Here is a 22,639-nt window from a genome sequence, read left to right on the forward strand (position 1 = left end):
ATAAAATATGAGTGGTAGAACTTCATAAAATTTTAAAAGTATTAAATGCAAATTAATTGTATAGGATACATTGAGCACAGTGCCTAAAAGCACTTGGTAAATAGTATACTCTCCATAGCTCCCAAGCTGAGGGGAGGAGCATGGGGAGGGTCTATAACTTATAAGATATTTCTCTGTAGAGAAAGGAAGGAAGGAAGGAAGGAAGGAAGGAAGGAAGGAAGGAAGGAAGGGAGGGAGGGAGGGAGGGAGGGAGGGAGGGAGGGAGGGAGGGAAAACCACTAAATTAGCCTTTACCAAAATTCACGGATTCCTCAAGAAGGATTTTCTCCCCACTCTGGTCACTTCACAAATGCTGCCTGTCCTTTAACTCTCCACGGTGATGGTGTTAGTGGGGACTGACTCTGTTTTTGGTTGTGCCTACTGGCCTCATCCTAAGTAGGCTATTTCTTTGCAAATGTAACTCTGATTGCTTTACACCCATGTGTCCTGCCTACTGTTCTCATTTCCCCAACTCCTGAGCCGATGTTTCTATTCTTCAAATTGAGGGCACCCTGAGGATGGAAACCTGCAGGGAAGCAGAATGAACTTAATCCCATTGTTAGTTTCTATTCTAAACTGCTCAGCAAGCAAAGAGCAACTCCTTACAGAATGTGTTGCTCCTGACAGTGAAAGGGTAATGAACTGTGAAACCAGATGGCTCAGTCCCCTCAAGCCATTACAGGGTTAACTTCCCACTAACTCGGGAGCAGCAAGGGTGTCGCCTCCCACTGATCACCTCCTAACATCCCCAGTATAACTGTGTCTTAAAAGAAGCCTCCTTTTATTGGGAAAAAGACATGTTAAAATGTGTTAAGATGAGCAAGCCAGAGCACAAGTTGTCAGTTGTTTGTTGGAGAAACTGATAGCGACTGTTTACATTTCCTCCCGGTAATTTGAAAAAGTTGATATTTTAATGTGGGAAAGTAGATGGAAGTTCTTACCGTGGATTGAAAAAGTACAAAGGCGGGCGCCTGGGTGGCTCAATTGGTTAAGCGACTGCCTTCGGCTCAGCTCATGATCCTGGAGTCCTGGGATCGAGTCCCGCATCGGGCTCCCTGCTCAGCAGGGGGTCTGCTTCTCCCTCTGACCCTCCCCCCTCTCATGGGCTCTCTCTCTCTCTCAAATAAATAAAACCTTTAAAAAAAAAAAGAAAAAAAGAAAGAGAAAGTACAAAGGCAGCAGTGTGCTTCTTGAGAAGCTCCATACCAAGGTTTCTCTTTTGCTTACGACCTTTCTGTCTGTAATTTGACCTCAAGGATGCACCTTCGTTACAGGCAAATGACTGACCCCTATAAAGGCTAATGGCAACTGCATATGCACATCAATGGAAAGCTCTTCCCATGAAAAAAATTAGAGCTTTTACTATAAACACAAGAAAATTGAAGTCACAGCCCTGGTCCTTTTCCCTTTCTATCCATTCTGTTTTTAAAATAATTATTTAGGGACGACCACAGGGGCCACGTGTGATATCAGTGGTCAGTGTAGTTCTAAAGACATCTTTTTTCTCAAAACTTGGTGAAAAGTGCCTCCATCCAATAAAGGTAAGATGAGAAGAAGAGGAAGCCAGTGTTGTTCATTTGGTCCACATTGCAATTTTTATTGTCCTTTGGCTCTTTTTCATTACGTAGTAAGTAAATTGCTTTCTATAGAGATCGTAGCAGCATATACTGCCTTCTGCAGTGAAGGAGCTCGCCTGTTTTCTCGTGGATTTTCGAAAAGGGAAGGTTTTAAAAGATCGAATTTGGGGATTTTTGTCGTTCTGACAGACCCCAAAAATGTCATTTTTGTGAATTTCTTCCACTGTGTGTTGCACTTGGTTATTGCGTGTATATGTGAAAACTGCGGAAAATACATATTAACTGTGTGCTTCCCTGCTTTACTGAAATCTTTAGTTGCTTAGGGTGGTTTTTCAGTTGATTCACTTGGACTTTTCCAAGTATATGATGACAGTGTCTACACATAGTGATAACGTCCCCTGCTTCATTACAAACTCAACCCTTTTTTCTTCTTTTTCTAATTGTATTGGCTACTAACTTAGAACAATATTAAGTAAGAATGATGATAGTGAATTTTCTTGATTTATTCTTGACTTTAGCGGGCTGTATCTCCTATTTCTTTATTAAGCATAAAAATGACTTTTATGCTCAGAAATATATTTTATCCTATTTCTATAGTGTTTTTATCAAGAACTCTTGTTGTAGCTCATCAAGTGTCTTTTCAGAATCCATGAAGGATATATACATTTCTTTTTAGATATATAATTAAAAGAACTACTATATAAATAGCTTTCCCAATATTGAACCATGCTTGAATTCCTGGAATAACCCCATTGGTTATGATAAAATATTTTTTAATGTAATGTTGGTTTCTGGTTGCCAATATTTACTTAAGATTTTTTGAATCAAAAATCATAAGTAAGATCAGTCTATAGGTCCAGTATTTTCTTTGTCATTAAGTTGGTACCCATTTATACAGGGAGTCCTCGTTTTTCACTGTAGTATGAAAACATAAAAGTGACCCGCACACTGAAACCATGCAAAGAGATCTTAATAACCTTTGCAGTCTGGGTGCACATTTCTCAGCAGCATCCAGAGCTGTGTTAATGGTTTCACCAGATAATATTAACCAATTTGTGCCAACTCCTAAGACAAAGAAATCCACCTTTATTGGCAGTGGAATAAACTTTAGTCTTCTCATAATGGCTGTATATGGTTTCAACCATAGTGGCTTCCTGTCCTTTGCACATTTTAGAAGATATTAAAACAACTTTGGTTTGTTTTTTATATTTATCAAACTTTGCTAACACAGTTTGTACTACAACTTCATGGAGGCCCGGATCTTACCCTGTCTTTGTGCTGCTACTTTTAAATCTTCTCACATCCAATTCTACTCTAGCATCATCAATTTTCATGTCCTTGCTATACTTAAATCTTTGTTGGCTAATTTCCTCTTTTGATTATTAAAAAATGATACAGGGGTTTGTCATCGGGAGACAAAGAAACAACACAATTTCATGTTTTGCTGTCTGTGCATAAAGTGAGTGATAGATACTCAGTGACCTGTCACCAACAGACTTTGAAAGAGGTGACATGAGGGACACTGGTCATAATGCATATCTGTTATGTACATAGAGATTTGTGGACTGAAACCTAGCAGTGAAGTGTTTACTTTATGCAATGACTCATGGTTAATACATCATAGTTACTGAAATTTGAACCTTGTTGTTGAGGGGCTAGTGTTAGTTAACTAAACTGTAATAACAAGTTCATGCATTATGAAGACTGCATACAAAGCATTTGAAAGTGTTTTTTTCTTCCCCATAATGTTTTAGAACAGTTTTAAGGACATGAAAATTTTCAGCTCTAAGTCAGATAGAATTCTTCTGTGAAATGATCTATTCTTGCTTCTTTTTTTTACTACTCCCCTAAGATTGCTATATTTCTTCTATGGAAATACGATATTTAGATTTTTAAAAATCTTGTCTGGGGTCAGTAGTGGTAAATTAGATTTTCTAAGAAAATTATCCATTTCTTCCAGGTTTTCAAATTCATCTGAGTAACAGTAAATAGATCTCTATATATGCATCAAATATAGGTTAGTTACTTCAGTTTGGTCTTTTACCTTAAGAAAGTGTATTTTGGCTGCATTCTTTTGTTATCTGAATTCTGTCACCATTGGGCCATCTTGCTGTCCCTTCCCCCTGAAACAATATTTGCTGCTCTTCATCCCAAGCTTGGGAGATGCTCTTCCTACTCACAGCAGACCCTACCCTTTTATTTGAATCTGTAAATTATGTCTGTCTTCTGATTTCACTCAAAATGAGCATGCAGTTTTTGTTAATGTTCATCTTGTTACTTCTGTATAAAATCCAGAAAGACAAAAGGGAAATTGCTGCCTTGCATTTCATGTTTCACTAGAAATAATCACTGGCTTTTCAACACAAAGTTAAACAGATTTTATTATTTAATATATACATTTAGCTCAATAAAGTTGGACTTTTAAAACTAAATTATCTGTGAATTCTTTTGTCACCATAGCTGCTGGGGGCTTGGTTTGTGGGAAAAGTGTGATTATAAAGGGAGAGCATGAGGGAGTTTTGGGGGATGATGGAACAGTTCTGTTTCCTGATTATAGCAGTGGTTATATATAAATCCGTGTGTGATAAAATGTCTTAGAACTATTAAAAAGTGAAAGAAAACCATGAGGAATACAAATAAGGTTTTTTTTTTTTCTATGATTTTATTTATTTTAGAGAGACAGAGCGTGCGCACAAGTGCACAATCAGGGGAGGGGCAGAGGGGCAGGGAGAGAAAGAATCTGAAGCAGACTCTACACTGATCACAGAGCCTGATGTGGGGCTCAATCTCACCACCATGAGATCATGACCTGAGCTGAAACCAAGAGTCAGAGGCTTAACCTCATTTATAAGGTTTATAAATGTTTTTTAACAGTGTTTTTCAATGTCAATTTCCTGGTTTTAGTAAGTGTACTATGCTTATATACTATCACTGAAAGAATCCAGGTGAAGAATACGCAAGAACCCTAGATCAATTTTGCAAGTAAAATAAAAAGTTTGCTTACATTTGAGCAAATTTTTGCTCTAATTCTTAGATCAATTTCTTTTTTTTTTAAGATTTATTTATTTATTTGAGAGAGAGAGCACAAGTTGGGGGGTGGAATGAGGAAGGGGCAAAGGGAGAAGCAGATTCCTCACTGAGCAGGGAACCCCATGTGGGGTTCGATCCCAGGATCCCTAGGATCATGACCTGAGCCAAAGGCAGACGCTTAGCTGACTGAGCCACCCAGGTGCCCCCAATTTCTTCTTACAGAAACTTAGACCTTGTAGATATTTAGATATGCTTAGAGATAGTAGGAAACCCAATAATACTGTTTAGTCTATGCTCATTCAAGGTTCATATGTGTTTCATTATGTCATGGTGGTATTTTCATACAGCATGCTTATCTTCACTTGAAAAATTGGATAAAAAATTTCTCAAAACTGGGATATATGCTACTGTTTCCTGTACTGATCTATGATTAGAAAACAGGGGCATCTCTGTTCAGTACTGGGATAGGTTAAAGAAGGAAATATGATCCACTTTTCTTTGAAATAATCAAACTTCTCTATGGATTCCCTTATGGGGAAGGAAGAATGTCAGAATAATCAATACAAAAAGTGGAATATAAAATCTTAGAGGTTGACATGGGAAACCTGGGAATGGGAAACCACTCAGCTTGGATTAAGAAGATCTGTCACATGATTGAGATTAAGTTTTCCGAGTCATTCCATTAAAGGAGGAAGTTGAACTAGATGACCCAGGGCAGCGCTTCACAAAAATGGTGGGTTTTCAGAAAATACGGAGAAGCTGCTAAAATGGCCAGCTGAGTTTGGAAATCCACTGATCCAAGATAAATTTTACATCAAAAATTACTGTTTTAAGCAGGACTATACCAACATCCATGGCATAAATAAGTGATATTTCTATCTAACAACCAATTGATTAAAAAAATGAAAGTTCTTAAGCCAACCCATATATGCATTTTTCAGACCTTAGGGAAATATTCTTATTTATAATTGCTTTTTATCCAGTGGAAATTCTAGATGACCTTCAATCCTTATTCTTAAGCATTCCCTTATGAGTATATTTGACTGAAATATATCTTAAATAGCAGCTTTAGTACCATGACGTCAAAATTTTCTTTGAGATGTTCTGAAGTACTTCATTATCACGAAGGAATTCATTATCAGAGGTTTGAATAGGGTCACTACAAAAAAAAGGGGGGAGTAAATACTTCAGATAAAGCCTCTATTTGACTTCAGAAGTCAAATTTCTAGCTTTCCATTACTAATTTTTCTTTGTAGCTTTCCATTACTTAATTTTCAAAAATGACCGACCAGTTTTTCTTTCCCTTAAAACATATTTTTTAAATTTTTTACCACCTCCATGGGGTAACTACTTGAAGTTCTTACTCTTGTTTCAATCTATATTAGCATATACTTCAGTTAAAAAGAAAGTTTTTTTCTTTAATGCTAGTTTAAGACTGTTTTGTTTTGTTTTTTTCCTGTAACACTAATTTTTGCCCTGAAGCCACTGATATGTTTTCAAAGCAGAGATATTCCTGTGAATATTCCTGGGAGGCCATTACAGCAGAAACAAATACAGGTAAGATAACTAGGGACATGGCCCACTCTTGCCCCGCCTCTTCCATTAAAGGTTAAGGTGTCACTCTTGGCTCAAGTCCCACATTTGCATGGCCATCACTGCCCTGTGACAAGGCCTGGAACCTACAGTGACTATGTTTGGTTTTTTTCTTCCAGGAAGTACCTCTGAGTTTGGACAGAGAAGATGCCTGTATCATACAGAGTAAGGTTTGTTGGGGAAAATTTTTCAAAGCATGATGGCCACAGTCTTCTTCTCCCTTAGGAAACCATGAAAGGCCCAGACACTACTCTGGGAATACCAAAGAATAGCTTATTGAGTGAAGCGTAAGCACTCTGTAGTTAAGGCAGTGGCATAAAGCTGATCTCTTGATTGAATCCCAAACACCTCTGCCTGATCTCCACGTGTTCCTGCATCTTCTTCACAAATACATTTATGTAATTCTCCAAGTTCCACCGAGCAGATGGAGGCACAAACTCACAAAGATCCATCCTGTTCTTGGTGTCGTAAGTCTGCCTGACACATGGCACCAACACACGACCATTGGGGTTTGAGGACATCTCCCAACACCAGCACCAGCACCACTGCCTTGTTCCCTCTGAACCCACAAAACCCAAATCTCTCAGCTACATGTCCCTAATCTTATTTTATCCTCTGGTTTCTTTGAACTAGTGTTTCAGACATTGGTTTTTTTCTTCTTTGATTTGAATCAGACTTTCATCTATCAATGTCTCTCTGTCCCTCTCATCCTCTGATCTTGTTAGTAGACAATTTGCCATGAATCCCTCATGTTTCTGGCCATCTTGTGACATCATTTGTCTGGAATATCTTTTTAAGGATGTCTGGGTAGCAAATAACCTTGGAAATATATGTTTCCTTTCAGTGCGGAGGGCAGATTTCTTTGCTGTCCAAGATAAAAACGATGGCTCTCTCTGGGGCAAAGTTTGGGCAAGTCTGCTAGCAGCCGTTTTACAAGATCGGGAGTCCTAGGCTTGTAGCTCCTTAGTTGTGCATGTGGCATCCTTCTGGGCCTGCTCCTGCTTCATTGTCATACAGCATGGGGATAAGGAGAACCAGTGCAAACATGAAGCCCATGATGTCTGCTGTGCTATGAGTAAGAAAGTTCTTTGTCTCTGACCTCAAGTCTTGTGTCTTCTGCTGGTATAGCTATGAAACTGTGGCACGCTGACCTGTGAGCTTATAAGTGGGGTAAAATGTGATGTCACAATTCTTGATATGCCTCAGTTGGCATAAGTACTATGGCTGGCATTTTCGAGCTGGGGTTTCCTAGCATTTATTTTCCTTTCCTAATTATACCCCAATTCCCTCTTGAGAACTCTGTATTCCCTATTGAATATGATCTCAGGAAAGTGATTTGATGTTCTGTCCTCTCCCAGCTAAGAGATGGGAGCATGACCCAAGCTAACCTCACTGAAACTTACACAGAATGACAGACACAATGAAAACAATTGGTATTCATTTATCCCAGCTCCCTAAACAAATATTTCCTGCTATTTCTGAACATCCTTTTTTTAGAATCTATAGACAACTTGAACTCTCCCTGTGTTCAGGCCAGTTTCTTCACATTTCCCATGACTTTTGTGAGTTTCTAATATCCCCCAAATACACTTCCTTTGGCTTGAGTTGGTTTTTGTCTCCTTCAACCAAAGACTTCTAAATACTCAGCCTTGGTCTAGCACCCTGCAGGTCTTAATGTGTTTCATATGTGTTGTGGATTGTGTTTTCACAGAACATGGTTAACCTTCACTACAGTTTGGGGATTAGAAATAAGACAATATTAGACACATAAATTAAAAAAAAACTCTAAATATCTAGATTCTGTAGATATTTTCTCTGGCTACAAAGCTATTTCAAAGCATTCACTCACTAATTTAACTAATATTTACTGAACACCTCCTTTATACCAAGAACTGCTAGGAATATGTCAGTGAATAAAAGAGAATATCTCTTTTCTCATAGAGTTTATAATTTTATTCTAATCATATCCTATTTTTACTCTTTCTTTAAAAAAAGACTGTTAAAATGTAAATGCTTTGTGGGCATAAACCTTGTTTTTCTTGTTTATCACTTTTATTGGTGACTGCTTAAGTATTCAATAAATATTTACTGACTAAATAAATAAATGTCACTTCCAATAGGAAGTTGCTGGCACTGAAATGACTGCATTATTGGTCACAAAAAATTGCCTGAAACGGAGATGAAAAGCATTAGAACCCAAAGGGATGAGGGGATAAAGTTCTCTTTGTATTTAAGTCTTAAGTTAGTATCAATATGACAAATTTTCAGTGTCGAATGGACACTAAAAGTCATTCTTTATTAAATAAGAATTTAACTAGAAAGGAAATATGATTACTATTAAAGAGAACAAGTAATAAATGTGAGAAATGCAAATAATAAAATGAATGTGAATAAAATTTAATGAAAGCTTTTTTTGCACAAGTCAAATGAAATAGAATTTAGAACTTTGAAATAAGGCAAAACCATAGTCTTCATTAATTAGTTTATACAATCTCCTCTTGTTTTCTCTTTTAGAGCCTCTATTTTTGTTTTAAGATCACATTTTCTTTTGTTTTCCATCCTGGTTACACATTTTTTAAAATTTTATTTCACCAGTTTTATTTCATTTTTAATGGGCTATTCCCCGCACCCCCCATGTCCAACGATTTTCATTGCAGCTTCTATTAAGATCTACATCAAATGAGTTATTACCAGGTTTCGAATCAAATGCCTGTTATTATCATTACCAGAAGAACTTACAGTGGCTTCCTAGGGAAAGGGTCGGGGAGCGATGTGTCTGTGATACAGAGCAGGGCTGACAGCCTACACTTGCCCTTGTTGCATCCCTGAAAACCACCGGCTTTCCCTCCTTGCTGCATAACTGAAGGACAAATGGATAAGTTTTCTCGATTTTAGTGAGAGTTACTAAGTTTTTCTTAAAAGAATAAACTGGATTCCACTTAATTGTCTCCAGTTACAAAGAGGTCAGGTCAGGTTATCAGCTAACAAGCTATCGGTCAACCATGTATGCTAATAAATGATAAACAATTGGCTTGTTTTTCTGCTATATTCAATACAAACTAAGTGAATAAAACAGATGGGAAAGCAGTGATAAGAAAATACAGACTATTTCTTACCAAGTTTGATCACTCTTGGAGCTCGGGTAAGCTCAATATGTTTTAACAAGTGGACCAAAAATAGCAGAATTTAAATATTTCTCCCACAGCTGTTTCTGAATGAGAAGAAAGTGCCACGAAAAGAACAGTAACTGAACACTTACTATGTATGAGATAATCCAAAAGATACAAAGATGGGTAAGACTCAATTCCTGTCGGAAAGAAGATTACAGGCGGAGAAAAGAAGACAATATATGTTTAGCATAATGCAGAAGAAGAACCATAAAAGGCAAGTATAAAATACAACAGTAACTACAAAGCACTTCTCTCTGGCTGGGAGATGGGGACAAAGATCAATGCGAGCAGAGAGATATATCTCAGAAGGAGCATGGAGTGTTCTAGCAAGAGCAAATATGGCTGTGGGGGGTGGGGAGCAGAGGGTTTGGTGCGTGGCCAGTGGGGGTGGAGCTGGAGAGGACAGGGAAGCAGCGGCAGCGGGAAGGAGGGGTGAAAGATAGTCTGTGAGGGCTTTTCGGGACAGGCATGAGCTGTGCGGTTCTGTAAGACACGCTAGGAGACAGCGAAGGTTTCCGGGCAGGCGTAAGCCAGAATCAGAGTGATGCTCTAGAAAGATAACTGGTGGCTACCTGAAGGACAGACTGCAGAGGAGACAGACTCAAGGCAGGCTGGAGTCTGTGATGAGAAGAGAGCCATACTTTCAGAAACGCATCTGCTGTCAGTTTGTAGGTACAGAGGTAGGGCTGGAGAAGGTCCAGCACAGAAGGCCCCTCTGGTGAAGAGGGGGTTCTGCGAGGCCAGGTGAGGCCCACCCAAGAATGGTGGCAACAGGCAGGGAGGAAGGAATAGGAAATGTGGGAGGGTGAGAGCCCATGGGGGATGGCTACTTCCTCGTGAGCAGCGAAGAGAGGCAAGGTGACTCTGCGATGTATTTTTCACCCATGTTTTAACAGGTGCTCTTTAAACGACTGTGGAGCAGGACACTCTATCATCAAAAAGATTTTTTGAAAAAACACTGGTGTATACAAAGTTAAATGAACTTATCTTTTCCTAAAGGACCTCTCAGAGATTTTAATACGATGATGCGCATTATGAGTGGCCAAGAGAGAAGAATACATGCAGCATTTAGAAAACCTGGTATAACATAAAAATCCATTTTAGACCTAGCAACACGTGTTGGAAACAAAGTGCAGTAATGTTACTTCGGAGTTTTAAACCTACACGCCCGGGAGAGCGATGTGTAAAGTAGGAGCTGTCTTAGTGATTCAGTGAGGATGGATATTTGGTTTTCTAATTAAACCTTTGAGTTAATTATTAAAAATTTTAGTCACACTATATTTTAACTTAAAGTATGTAACAGTGCATCATCCCTTGGTTAATTTCTTGAGGAAGGACCAAAGCCTTTTCTACCAAGAAGGGCTCCCTGAAGGGATTTCCAGGTCCTCTTCTGAGCATAAGCCACACCCATAGAGCATCACCTACAGTAGCCCATTTTAGTGTCTTTAAAGTAGAATGGAAAACTATTCACAAAGGTTAAGAGGATTGGTGTTTAATGAGAAAGTTGATGGCTTTAGGTTTGGATATACTGAACTTACAGTACTTTTAAAACATGCACACAGGGGGCACCTGGGTGGCTCAGTCGGTTGGGCGTCTGCCTTCGGCTCAGGTCATGATCCCAGGGTCCTGGGATGGAGCCCCGCATCGGGCTCTCTGCTCCGCGGGAAGCCTGCTTCTCCCTCTCCCACTCCCCCTACTTGTGTTCCCTCTCTCGCTGTGTCTCTCTCTGTCAAATAAATAAATAAATAAATAATCTTTAAAAAATAAAAAAATAAGAAAAATAAAACATGCACACAGTTTTTTAGCAGGTATTTGTAAATGCATAAGTTGTCTTTCTCTATGAGAATTAATCAAAATTATAGCATTTCTTTTTTTGCATGTATACAGTGTTTGTTTGTTATGTCTTTACCTACTAAAAGCTACTAATGGAGTTATTAAATCACCATCAAATCTCATAAAATCACATGGTTTCTTTTACCCTCTATCTTCACAATAATCATTAGTTTCAGATACAGGAGGTTTATCCTTAGATATATGGTTATGGTCTACATCTTGGTCAGGGTGATGGCTAAGGAGGTATGTTCAATTTGTAAAAAATTATAGGACAGTGTCTTAAGATTTGTTTATTTTCCTGTATGTTTTAGTTCAGCATAACTTTACAAACAAAATGGGAGTAGCACTCACTAAAACTGTACATCACTTCTTTTGGGACCTATTGTTACCTCACTTTTTAACATGTAGACCAAAAATATGTAAAGGCTGAAAGTAAAACTTTCTTCTAAACATTAGAAATATATTCTTCTATGAATATGTTTCTTGTAATTTAAATTTTGTCAGTGTGGGTAATGACTGTGTACATTTAAGAGTAGTAATCTAAATATGCAGTAAATTTCAAATGACTCCTTTTTAATACTGGATAATTTTAATTTTACTGTACTAACAAGCCAGCAGAAGCCCTATCTTGAAAGTAAGATTAGTGCATGTATTTGCTTAATGAAAATTTCCCCCAAATCCAGGAATCTAAGCCTTAAGAGTATGTATCACTACTACTAGTTGGAATCCTTCCAACTACTAGGGCAAAGGAGTGAAAATCGTAGTCATTGCCAAGTTCTCACAGTGTATTTCTCTGGATCACCAACTAGAAAACTCCATATAAGTTTTAGTCAACCGTCTGTTTCAGAATTCTAAGTACACCAGCCCTTTGCATTTAAACATTGTTATTAAAAAGTTCAAGTCAAATTTTTATTAATCCAACATATTTATAAATGATATCTGGTAATTACTGCAGAACTCTGTAATTATCATAAGATCACCTAACACAGAATACCTTGCTGGCCTTTTTAGAAACCGCTCCCTGGAGTAATTAATATATTGTATATAAACACACACGTGCACATACATACATACGATGTTGTGTTCTGGTGGGAGAAGCGGATCATGAAGTGACTCAACTTTACCAAGTGAAGAATACACAGAAATGATCATACTTGCAATAAACTCCAAAATATCAAATGTGAGATGGCCATAATATTCTGACGACCAAGGGGCATGCATACACACAACTGACTGGCTTACTGCAATTTCCGAATCATGAAGCCTGACATGGTGAGGTACAGTAGTTATATAGTTATCAATCAAGGAAGAAAGAAAAAAAACACTAAGTCCTTACAGAAGGTTTTGGAAGACATAAAGTCTAGATCTTTTTGTTTTTCTACCTTCTTTTGTGAAGTTTTTATATCTCATTTTTTTTTTTGGTAAAATGTTTCCAAATTCATTTTCTATTTATTTAAAGTAAGTTAACAACTTAAAACTAATAGTCGTTTTCACTGTAAACATGTCACGCATGTTCTGCTGGTTCAAGGGTAAAATTAAAACAAGATATCCTCTGTAGAGCAAATATATTTATTATGCACTTTCATATACATAGGGATTTTTGCTTAATATAATACAAGGAATAAAATAAACTTTTACAATGTGAAATTCAATGTACATTTTAGGCTATTTACATACCCCAAACCAAGGAAAAAATAAAAAGAAAGCATTTGTCTGCAACTACATTTGCTGAGAAGTGTAAATGGAGGACATTAAGCAAACCTAACATTTGCATAGCCAAACAATACTGAGAAAATTATTTACTCCTGTTTTTAAAGTAGTGAATTATTTTTGGTAAGGATTCCAGTAGGGATGGGGGGATAAGGAAGAGAGACAAAAGATACTGGCTGTACTTTGTAAGTACACAGGAGTTCCAATTTTCCTTCGAAAACCTTTCCTACATACATTCAGATTTTAATTTTTCATTACTGTATTTTCTATCACTTCCCTTATCACCAACTCATAACTTTTAGGGAACGGGCGCAGATGGAATGTTAAAACAGTTATAAGCACATGGCGTCATAGGTGTGTAGTGACATCAGGTGATTTACAAAATTTAAACATTTGATTTTTAAAATAGCTATTTAGGCATTTTTAATTGAGGGGACTATTTATTAGTCTTTTTCATGAAGCAAAAGCCATTTTTAGTCATGCTATTAAATCCCCCACAAAAACAAATAGGCAAAGCAGGGCATCTTCAGCACCCTTATCATCCTTATCCTACCTAAAAGCCAGTTCTGTCCTATTCCAAAACACAAGTAATACAGAAACATCCAGAGGAATACTTACTTTTGAAAATCATATTTTTCCCACAGACCCTCTTCCTACCAACTGTTTCAAGTGTACATAGTATGGATATGAAAACATTCAGCTCTTTGAAAAACATAAATCCCTTATGTAATGAATCATATCTTTGCCCTTTGGCCACAAGGTGCATTTTTGTAAAAAAACAATAAAATTAAATAAATACAATTCCAATAATTCAAGGTTAATAGAAAAACTGGCAGCTTTCAGGGTTCTCTTCTAAAGAAAAATACACCTAATAAGAAATTAGAGCTTCATCTTCTACAGTAATGTAAATGTACTGTATTTGAGATATGAGTAAGATTGGTTCTAATAATAGTATGAATTCATATTTATCAATAGAATCATTAACACTTTTAAGGCTACTTTGCAAGAGTCCTATTAAGTGTATTTAATAAATGTCCCATAGGGACAAAAACTCAGTACTTGAAACATTCACATTCGAGTTATCAATATTGCCATGTCACCTTAATATCGATTGAACTTCTCTCCTATTCCTGATTATGACTTGCCGATGACACAAACAAAATGTGTTTCGCTGACTTTAAAAAATAAGAGAAAACAAAAGCCTTACACGAAGATTCAAGTGAAACACTTATCACAACCAATTACACATTTCTATTTCTGTGAACAATGCACCACATGTGTCCTTCATATATGAAGATGACATTACTGACCTCTGTTACTCAAGATTTTTCTCCAGTAGTAGTGTTTTTGTGCTGAATCTCCAAATTCTCTTTCCTCATTCCTCTTTCTTATCAACAGCACATGGGAAAAATAGAATTTCTGGGCTTTCTAAAATTCACGGGGCTTATTCAGAGATCAAACCCACAACCCTGGCTTCTCAACAATCAATTCTAACCTTTTCCAGACATACACACAACCCATCTAAGCCAGCCTCACTACTTTAGAGCCCATCTGGGAGGCCAAGGCTGTGGGTCCCCAGCTCATTTGAGCCAGTCACCTTTGTTTTCCCTGGTCACAGACTTCATCTTTAACCCTGCCATCCCATCCGGTCATCCTGTGAGCAACTGGTCAAAGAAGAAAACAGGAAAGAGTATGTGGACAGAAAAGTGCAAATCCATCACTATTGTTTACCAACTATCAATAAAAAAATACACATGTGCTATGACTGACAGGTTAGTGGTGTCATCTGTGAAGGACCGCACGTATTACATCCAACTACCATGAAAACTGATTCAACTGATTTTGAGTCGGGGGCTATTTTGGTCATGCAGTGATTTACAAGATCGAAACAACTGAGAGAGAAGCCAGCATGAAAATTCATGCTGGGAAATGATATTTTATTTAACTGGACAGAAGAGATGAGTGTAGTCAATGAATTGTTCAGGGATCAAAAATCTACCCTCAGACAGGTGCATGGCCTTCTACGTACACACGCCCTGAGGCATGGCTTTGTCCCTGAGAATTTTCATGCCTCAGGGATGATAGTCTGTCTTCTTGGAGGTGGAGTGACAAGTGAGTGGAAGGTGAAACTGCATCCCAGTGAATGAAACAGAACTTTGTTCTGCCTATAGTCTGCTTTTTCCTCTCTTTCTCTTTCTCTCTTTTTCTTTTTTGTCATCTGTAGCCAGAGATTAGGAGGATTCTACTGGGAAATCCAAATTTAAACTACTCAGAGCAGCTCCCTAAAACACTAGAATTATTTTTTAAAAATCTGTCAACAAACCATTTTTCACCTCAGTGTGGCATTAAATAGAAACACATTTTCAACCAATGCTGAAGGTGTACTGAACATAAAATAGTTGCATGATTTATTTTATTGAGCAACATTTTTAAAGATACAAGAAACAAGCCATACACTACAACAATGCAAATGTGACTGAAACAATATGCTTGAGTTTCGTTTGCCACAAAAAAAGAAAAAATAAAATAAATACAAAGAACACTGCCTTTTCATATATATTTGAATCATGGCACATGCACATTTATCAAATCTTAACTTAAAATTTTTTTCAGCTTTTATCAGGGAACTGCAGTATATATCTGCATTTAAAAACAAAAGTGCTTATTCTTGTGTAGTGAATACAAAGCACACAAAATGAAATTTTTTAAGCACAGAGGGTTACATTGAGAAGGCAGCCTTACTATTTAGGCACATTACAGTAATTAAGGTAACTGTACTGCAGATATCACATTCTTCTTTTTTTTTCAGCAAATCAACAGGCATTTTATGTTTTCATCCAGTAGCTGAAGAACCACTCCAATCACAATGTCTTCTGTTTCACAGAATAGGAAACTAATGCAAAAGTTAAAAAAAAAATTAATTTCCACATTATACTTATTATATAACTACATATAGTTTTAAGACCCTATATAATTATAAATATACTTACTATGTAAAGCATAAAGTGGACACATCTATTAGAGATTCATTAGTCAACTTAAAAATAACTTTTAAGGAATCCATAAGATGTTTACCCTAATTCATGTGTTTTACTGTTTAATATATATTTATACTTTGCCTTTATAAATGATGTCATGAGAGTTAGAGGGTTGTACCATCAGAACAAAATATTTTTAAAATAAATCACACAGCAGAATGAACTACTTTACACAAATTATTTTTAAACGATATCTGACCAGTCCTCCATCGATTCATATTGAAGGGTGTTTACTATTAGAAAGCACAGGAAGTTTATAATTTATAATAATGCTTCACCTAAAATACCCCTAAAATATAGCTCCAAAGACAAAAAAAGCAAAAGGAGGAAATATCAATTTACTAAAGTAAAGAGTACAATTTTGTTAGAGGATGAAAAATAATTAAGCAAAGTGGGATAAATATACTTGTAGTATAAATTAGCAAGATTCCTAACGAAACCTTTGGATTTATCTCTAATGAGAGAAATGTGCTTCTGAAAAAGTATCTATTATATAAAATTATGTATATATTTTCTCATTAACTTCCCCTATGTAATTAATGAAGCATCCATTGTGGTGGAAAGAAGAAAAAGTTTTTATTTAATAAATATGATTTATTTTGAGGTTTAAACATATAATTCTTATGTCTAAATATACTAGGCTCTAAATACCCTCTTGCCAATACATCCAACTTACCATCTTTCCTCACCTATTCTTGGTATGTGCAAATTTTACTTGGAAGATTTTTAAGAGATCTGTCATAATAAAAATTACCTTTTGCTGATTAAATCTTTGACTTCTTCCAGGGTGAAAAAGGAAGGAAATTAACATTGACTACCTATCTACTAAGCACTACATACACTATTTTCTTCAAACCAAAATGTGAATATTACAGAAATGGTCCTCTCCCCTCCATTACCATCAAAGAACTTTTAAGAGGGGAAATGACTGTATAGGAAGCCATTCTTAATCTGAGATCCATTAAGTATTATTATTCATTCATTCATTTATTCATTCACTCATTCGTTCATCCATTCACTTACTCAATACCTTTTCACTGAGAAACGACCATAGGTCCAAACAGTATTCCAAGTACATGGAATATGTCAGAGAACAAAACATAAAAATCCCTACTTTCACACAGTTTACATTTTAGTTGGGAAGAGACAAATAATAAACATAATAAAAAATAAAGTACATAAAGTATGCTAAAAAGTTCTTTGGATAACAAAAAGCAGGAAAGGAAAAAAGAGAGTGCTGGTGGCGGGACAATTCGAATTCACAAGGAAGCAAAGGGAAGGTGTTGTTGAAAGAGAGGATGGCATCTGACTAGAGATTAGGCGAGGGAATTGGCCATGTGACTATTAGGGAAAAGAGTATCCTCAGTAGAGAGAACCCTACTTTTGACATTGTATTCTCTATGTTGATGAAATGTTACCTTTTATAATGGTGTTTCCTTTTTATAGTTGAAGCTAGGGTCAGAACCCTCAATCTGAAGCTTCAGGGCTTGTTTAAGGCTTAATTCCGTCTCGGAGGAAGGATATCCTTCTAACACTTCCTGATGCCCCCTGTCTTGGATTGTCCGTGGGACCGAAACCCTACCAAGAAAAACCTGGTTGCTCTGAAGATGGTAATTTGGATTGGTCATTATCCCATTTCTCTTCTTCTGCTCCCCACTTTGTTGATGAATGAGAAATTGCTGTTGAGATCGACCAATTTCTTGCTGAGTTGAAGGTACCATAATTTTGCACTGAGATTCTGCCGATATTTGTTTAGGTGGCACACTAGTCCCGGATTTGGCCGTCAGCCCTCTTTTATCAAACTGAGTCATTTCATATTCTAAAACCTTTGGCTGTGAAGAATTATTTTGTTTAGCTTTTTTCCCAGCTGCCCCAGATTTGCTGGAATTTTCTGATTTCCCCCCTTTATTTGTTTTAGTTGACTTCAAGCTGGGTTTTACCTGACTCCACTCAAATTCACTACTTGGTGAATTATGGCTCTGTCCCAAGGATTGCGTCGTGGAAGACGGGGACACAACTGACTGTCGACTTCTACTGCGTGGCAACGAATGCTGCTGAATTTGTTCTGTAAATGACAGGTTATGAAAGCTATCAATTGGCACTGTTTGAGCTGTTGCTGTGGATGATGTAGTTCTCAAAGATGAATTTTTCGAGCTTTTCAGGGAATTATTTGACAACGACGACTTCTGACGATCGACTGTAGAATCTGGAGATTCTGAAGGAGAACTGAATGCATGAGCTGGCCCATTAGGTAAACCACGCAATGAAGGCTGCATGTCCCCTCCACCAGTACTGCCAGAACTATTTGATTTGATTGTTAATGATTGCATTTTTGAAGACACCGACTGCAGAGGTTTTTGCTCCATTGTATGAACAGGAGATGGGGAACAGCCGTTCAAACTAGATGCACCATATTTTTCTAATAATTTAATTATTTGAGAATGTCCGTTTTTGGCTGCAACACGCATAGCTGTGCGTCCAAATTGATCAGCATGGTTTGGATCAGCACCGTGCTCTAATAAAACCTGCACAACATCAATGTGCCCTTCCTGGGCTGCAATACAGAGTGCAGTTGCACCCTGGTTACATGTATGGTCAACTATGGCACCATGCTCGATCAGAAGCTGAACCACTTTTACGTGGCCCTGCCAAGCTGCAGACTGCAAAGCAGATCGCTTTTCATTGTCGGCAGCATTGATGTCAGCATGGTAGGTTATCAGAACCTGCACCATTTCCAAATGGCCTTGCCAGCAGGAAACATGAAGTGCTGTCCTTCCTTCGGCATCACTTGCTTCTACATTTGCACCATTTTCTAGAAAATACTCAGCCATTGTAAGTTGGTTTTCTAAGGCCAAAATATAAAGCGTAGGCCTCCCATCAGCATCTTTGTAGTTAACATCAGCTCCATGGCTAAAGAGTAATTCAACAATGTCCCTATGCCCTTCTAATGCAGCAACCCGCAGTGCATTTCTCCCATCATAACCTCTTTGATCAATGTTGGATTTATTTTCCAATAATATTTGGACACAATCATAATGACCCTCTTGCGAAGCCAATATGAAAGGTATTCGTCCATCGTTATCGATCTCATTTGTTCTAGCACCTTGTTCAATAAGTGCTTCACATATTAACCTGTGACCTTCAAAAGCTGCCATATGCAACGGTGTCCATCCAGCATCATCTCTGTGATTTTCATCTAACCCTCTATCCAGGAGAGTACGTACTACCTCAACATTTCCTTGGGCTGAAGCTATGCTGAGGACTGTCCTACCTTCACTATCGATGCTATCCACAGCTGCACCCCAAAACAAAAGTGTGTTTACAACTGAGGCATGGCCCATAGAAGCTGCTGCTAAGAGGGGTGTCCGACCATTGTTATCTGTGTGGTCTACATCTGCTCCCCCTTCTAGAAGCAAGTCAACCACATCGACATGTCCTTCATAGGCAGCTACCAGCAGCGGAGTCATGCCATCTTTATCACAATGATCTACTTCAGCACCTCGATCAATTAAAAGACTAACAACTGATGCATGTCCTTTACTTGCAGGCACACAAAGTGCAGCTACAGAGAGTGCAGTCCTGCCATCAACATCCTCATGATTCACTTCTGCTCCGTGGTCCAGGAGGTGTTCCACAATTTCTCTATGGCCCATGTATGCTGCTGCTATCAGCGCAGTTCTGCCTTCATTATCAGCTTTGTTGACTTCAGCACCGTGTTGTAGCAAATTCAGTACAATATCCTCATGTCCTCCCCAAGCCGCTGCTCTCAAAGCTGTTCGGCTATCAGCATCTGCACAATCCACTTTTACACCTGCATAAAGCAGTGCAGAAACTACCTCGGTATGGCCACCCCAAGCAGCAGATCTTAATGCTGTCCAACCATCTTGATCAGTATGATTAATATTTGCACCACACCCAATCAAACAATTAACTACCTTGGTATGTCCTTGTCTAGCAGCTAGGGTAAGTGGTGTGTGTCCATGCGCATCTTCGATCTCTAAATCTGCTCCCCTGGAGACAAGTAAGTTCACTACATCAAGATTGCCACTGTATGCCGCATTAGCTAACAATGTTCTCCCATTTGAATCACACTGATTTACCGAAGCTCCATTATCTAATAATGTCCGAATGGAATCCTCTCTTTCCAAAGCTTGTCGGACTATGCACGATGTGCGATCATCTTCACTGTTGACGTGAGCACCAGCTTTAACCAACAGCTGTAGCACTTCTTGTTCCTTGGGTATTAAAGTAGACAGGGAATCTCTGACAGGTGTACCATTCCATATCATCCAGAGAGCTAACTCAGCTGTCTCTAACTGTAAGTTTGAATTAATTAAATGCAATGCAAATTCTTGTGCTTCCAACGGTGTTAAATTCTTGGCTTGACAGGTATAACTCATAGCCAACATTCTGTGTCCTTCTGCTGCATTACATAAATACTTCTGAGTGCAGTGTTTCACATCCAGAAGCCACTCTGCAAAACTATAGTGGAATAGTATTTTAGTATTTCCTAGTCCATCAACAAGAAGTTTGGAGAGGACATCTAACTTACGTTGAAAGTCTTCCAAGGTTAATGACATATTTTTGGTCCATACCGCATGATATAATTCCGTTATGGTCAAAGGCCGGCAGGCTGCAAGAATCACATTCAAAATGGGCTGAACTTTTGCAAACTGTTTCCTTACAAAAAGTCTCTGACACAGCCAGAGATAGAGACCATTTAGAGTTCCTGGGATGTCACGAATCTCTCTTAACATAATAAAATTTTCTACAACTCCATCTAGAACTCGTTCTAGATAAAGAAAGCATCCACTGCTTTTAATGTGCAGTTGATTTAACATCTCTGCAGTTTCTTTTGTGAGGTGTTGTCGCAAAGCTTCTTCCTGATCTAAACGATGAAGGATATACTGCTGAACATCCTTAACAATATATGCCTTCCGAAGGTCATCTAAGCTTATTTTTCGAAAACCTAAAGAGACAAAAAAAGTAGATGTCATCAGCTGAAAATGATTACAGAAGTTGCCATATATTTGAAAAGGATGTCCTCAATATATAATAAACTAATAAGCAAAGAAATCAATAACAAATCAATTAATACTAATAAATTAACACTTATGAATATATATATACACTTTAAAGATTTATGCGTGGGTGGGGGGAGGGACACAGGGAAAGAATCTTCAAGCAGACTCCCTGCTGAGCGCAGAGCCCCCCCAAGGAGCTTTGATCCCATGACCCATGAGATCATGACCTGAGCTGAAACCAAGAGACGGCTGCTTAACCGAATGAGCCACCCAGGTGCCACAATATCTGTAAGTATATAAATCAGTTTTCTCTTCCTTCTGTAAAAATGCATTAATGGCAGATAAACTATTTCATTTTCTGATCTACAAATGGAACTACTTCTTATTCTATTAGTGGCTCAGGGCTCCTCTCAACTTTAATGACAAGAGATACTAAACTCAACATTGGAAAGTCTTACATACATATCCATGGAAGCACCTCAGTAAGATTTTCTGAACTCTCAAATGACTAAGGAAAAAAGGATGCCAAAGATAACAAGTAACACTTGCTTGTTTTTACAAGCTGATCTTTTTCACTTGAAAAATTTATATATTTCCATCCACATACCTGAATGTACACTAGCCTTAATTATGGGACTGAATATTTATATCCAATTAGAGTATTACCTGTCACTGCCTCTAAATTACTACTATAAATACACTTTCATAAAGAATACATACAAAATGCTTACAGTTTAAAAAATAAAGCTCTTCCAAATCTAAATGCTTGGTAATATGAATTTAGATAGAATAAATTGTTATGTTATCATTAATGATAGTTATCTATTCATTAAAACAAAACTGAAAGTATCTGTTAATAATTTGAATATCTTGAGTTAAAGTTACTGAAAATAATTGCTTTTTTAAAATTGCAACTTCAAATCATTATATATGCAATTCTCTTATTATGAATATGCACAATTTAATACATTGCTATCAAAGCACTTAAACACATTTTTATAAGGCTGAAAAATGCTCAACATTTTTAGGGGGATAAAAACAGAATTTACTGAAATGTTGGACCATATCTCTGTTGAACCACTTTTGTACTCTTACTGAAAATATTTCCCAGGGTATGAAACTTCTTCGTGCTGCTGACAGCAGAATGACAGGGTGATAGGATGTGTGTCAGTATTTATAACCTGATGCTCACTGCAAGTATTTATTATCCTAAAGAATAGGATAGGGAGGGAGGGAAGGAACTAGGAAATACAACAATAAGAAAGTCAACTAAATTCTGGCATATTGATACACTAGTAAATTATGTAGCCGTTAAAATGGTTATTAAAAAGACAATACAGTGACACTAAAAGGCTTTAGTTAAACTTTATTGAAAAGGAGGAAGTCAAATTGATATAAGTATGATCTCAACTAGGTAGGGTAACATACACAGAATTTAATAAATAATGTTAAAGAGTGGTTACTTAATATTTTATCCCTGAAAGATGTTAATATTTGAGTATGTTGTCATTTAAAACATTTTCTATATGGAGCATGTATTATCTTATAACCAGATATAATAAATATGTATGAAGATCTTCAAAAATACTTGCGGATTAATTTCTTTGTGCACAAAATGGTTTCAA

At 37.4% G+C, this 22,639-nt stretch overlaps 1 protein-coding gene and 1 long non-coding RNA gene across 2 annotated transcripts in view; one reads left to right on the forward strand and one right to left on the reverse strand.

Annotated features, from left to right (window-relative positions):
- LOC123847542 (uncharacterized) overlaps nt 1–9,618 on the forward strand; it is a 55,482-nt gene extending 45,864 nt beyond the window's left edge. The window contains exons 3-4 of the long non-coding RNA XR_006791564.3: nt 6,359–6,404; nt 9,445–9,618. This is a non-coding gene — a long non-coding RNA (uncharacterized LOC123847542). The remainder of the gene's footprint in view (nt 1–6,358; nt 6,405–9,444) is intronic.
- A 5,714-nt stretch (nt 9,619–15,332) lies between these two features.
- Nucleotides 15,333–22,639, reverse strand: part of ANKRD50 (ankyrin repeat domain containing 50) — a 30,871-nt gene continuing 23,564 nt past the window's right edge. The window contains exons 4-5 of the mRNA XM_045880481.3: nt 17,409–20,959; nt 15,333–15,845 (exon numbers count right to left, since the gene is read on the reverse strand). Coding sequence (XP_045736437.1) covers nt 17,412–20,959 — 3,548 coding nt within the window. The 3' untranslated portion in view covers nt 15,333–15,845; nt 17,409–17,411. The remainder of the gene's footprint in view (nt 15,846–17,408; nt 20,960–22,639) is intronic.

This window comes from Mirounga angustirostris, unplaced genomic scaffold (genome assembly GCF_029215605.1).
Source record: "Mirounga angustirostris isolate CCGP_5_RB_7025 unplaced genomic scaffold, mMirAng1.0.hap1 SCAF_2, whole genome shotgun sequence".
In the NCBI taxonomy this organism is placed as follows: domain Eukaryota; kingdom Metazoa; phylum Chordata; class Mammalia; order Carnivora; family Phocidae; genus Mirounga; species Mirounga angustirostris.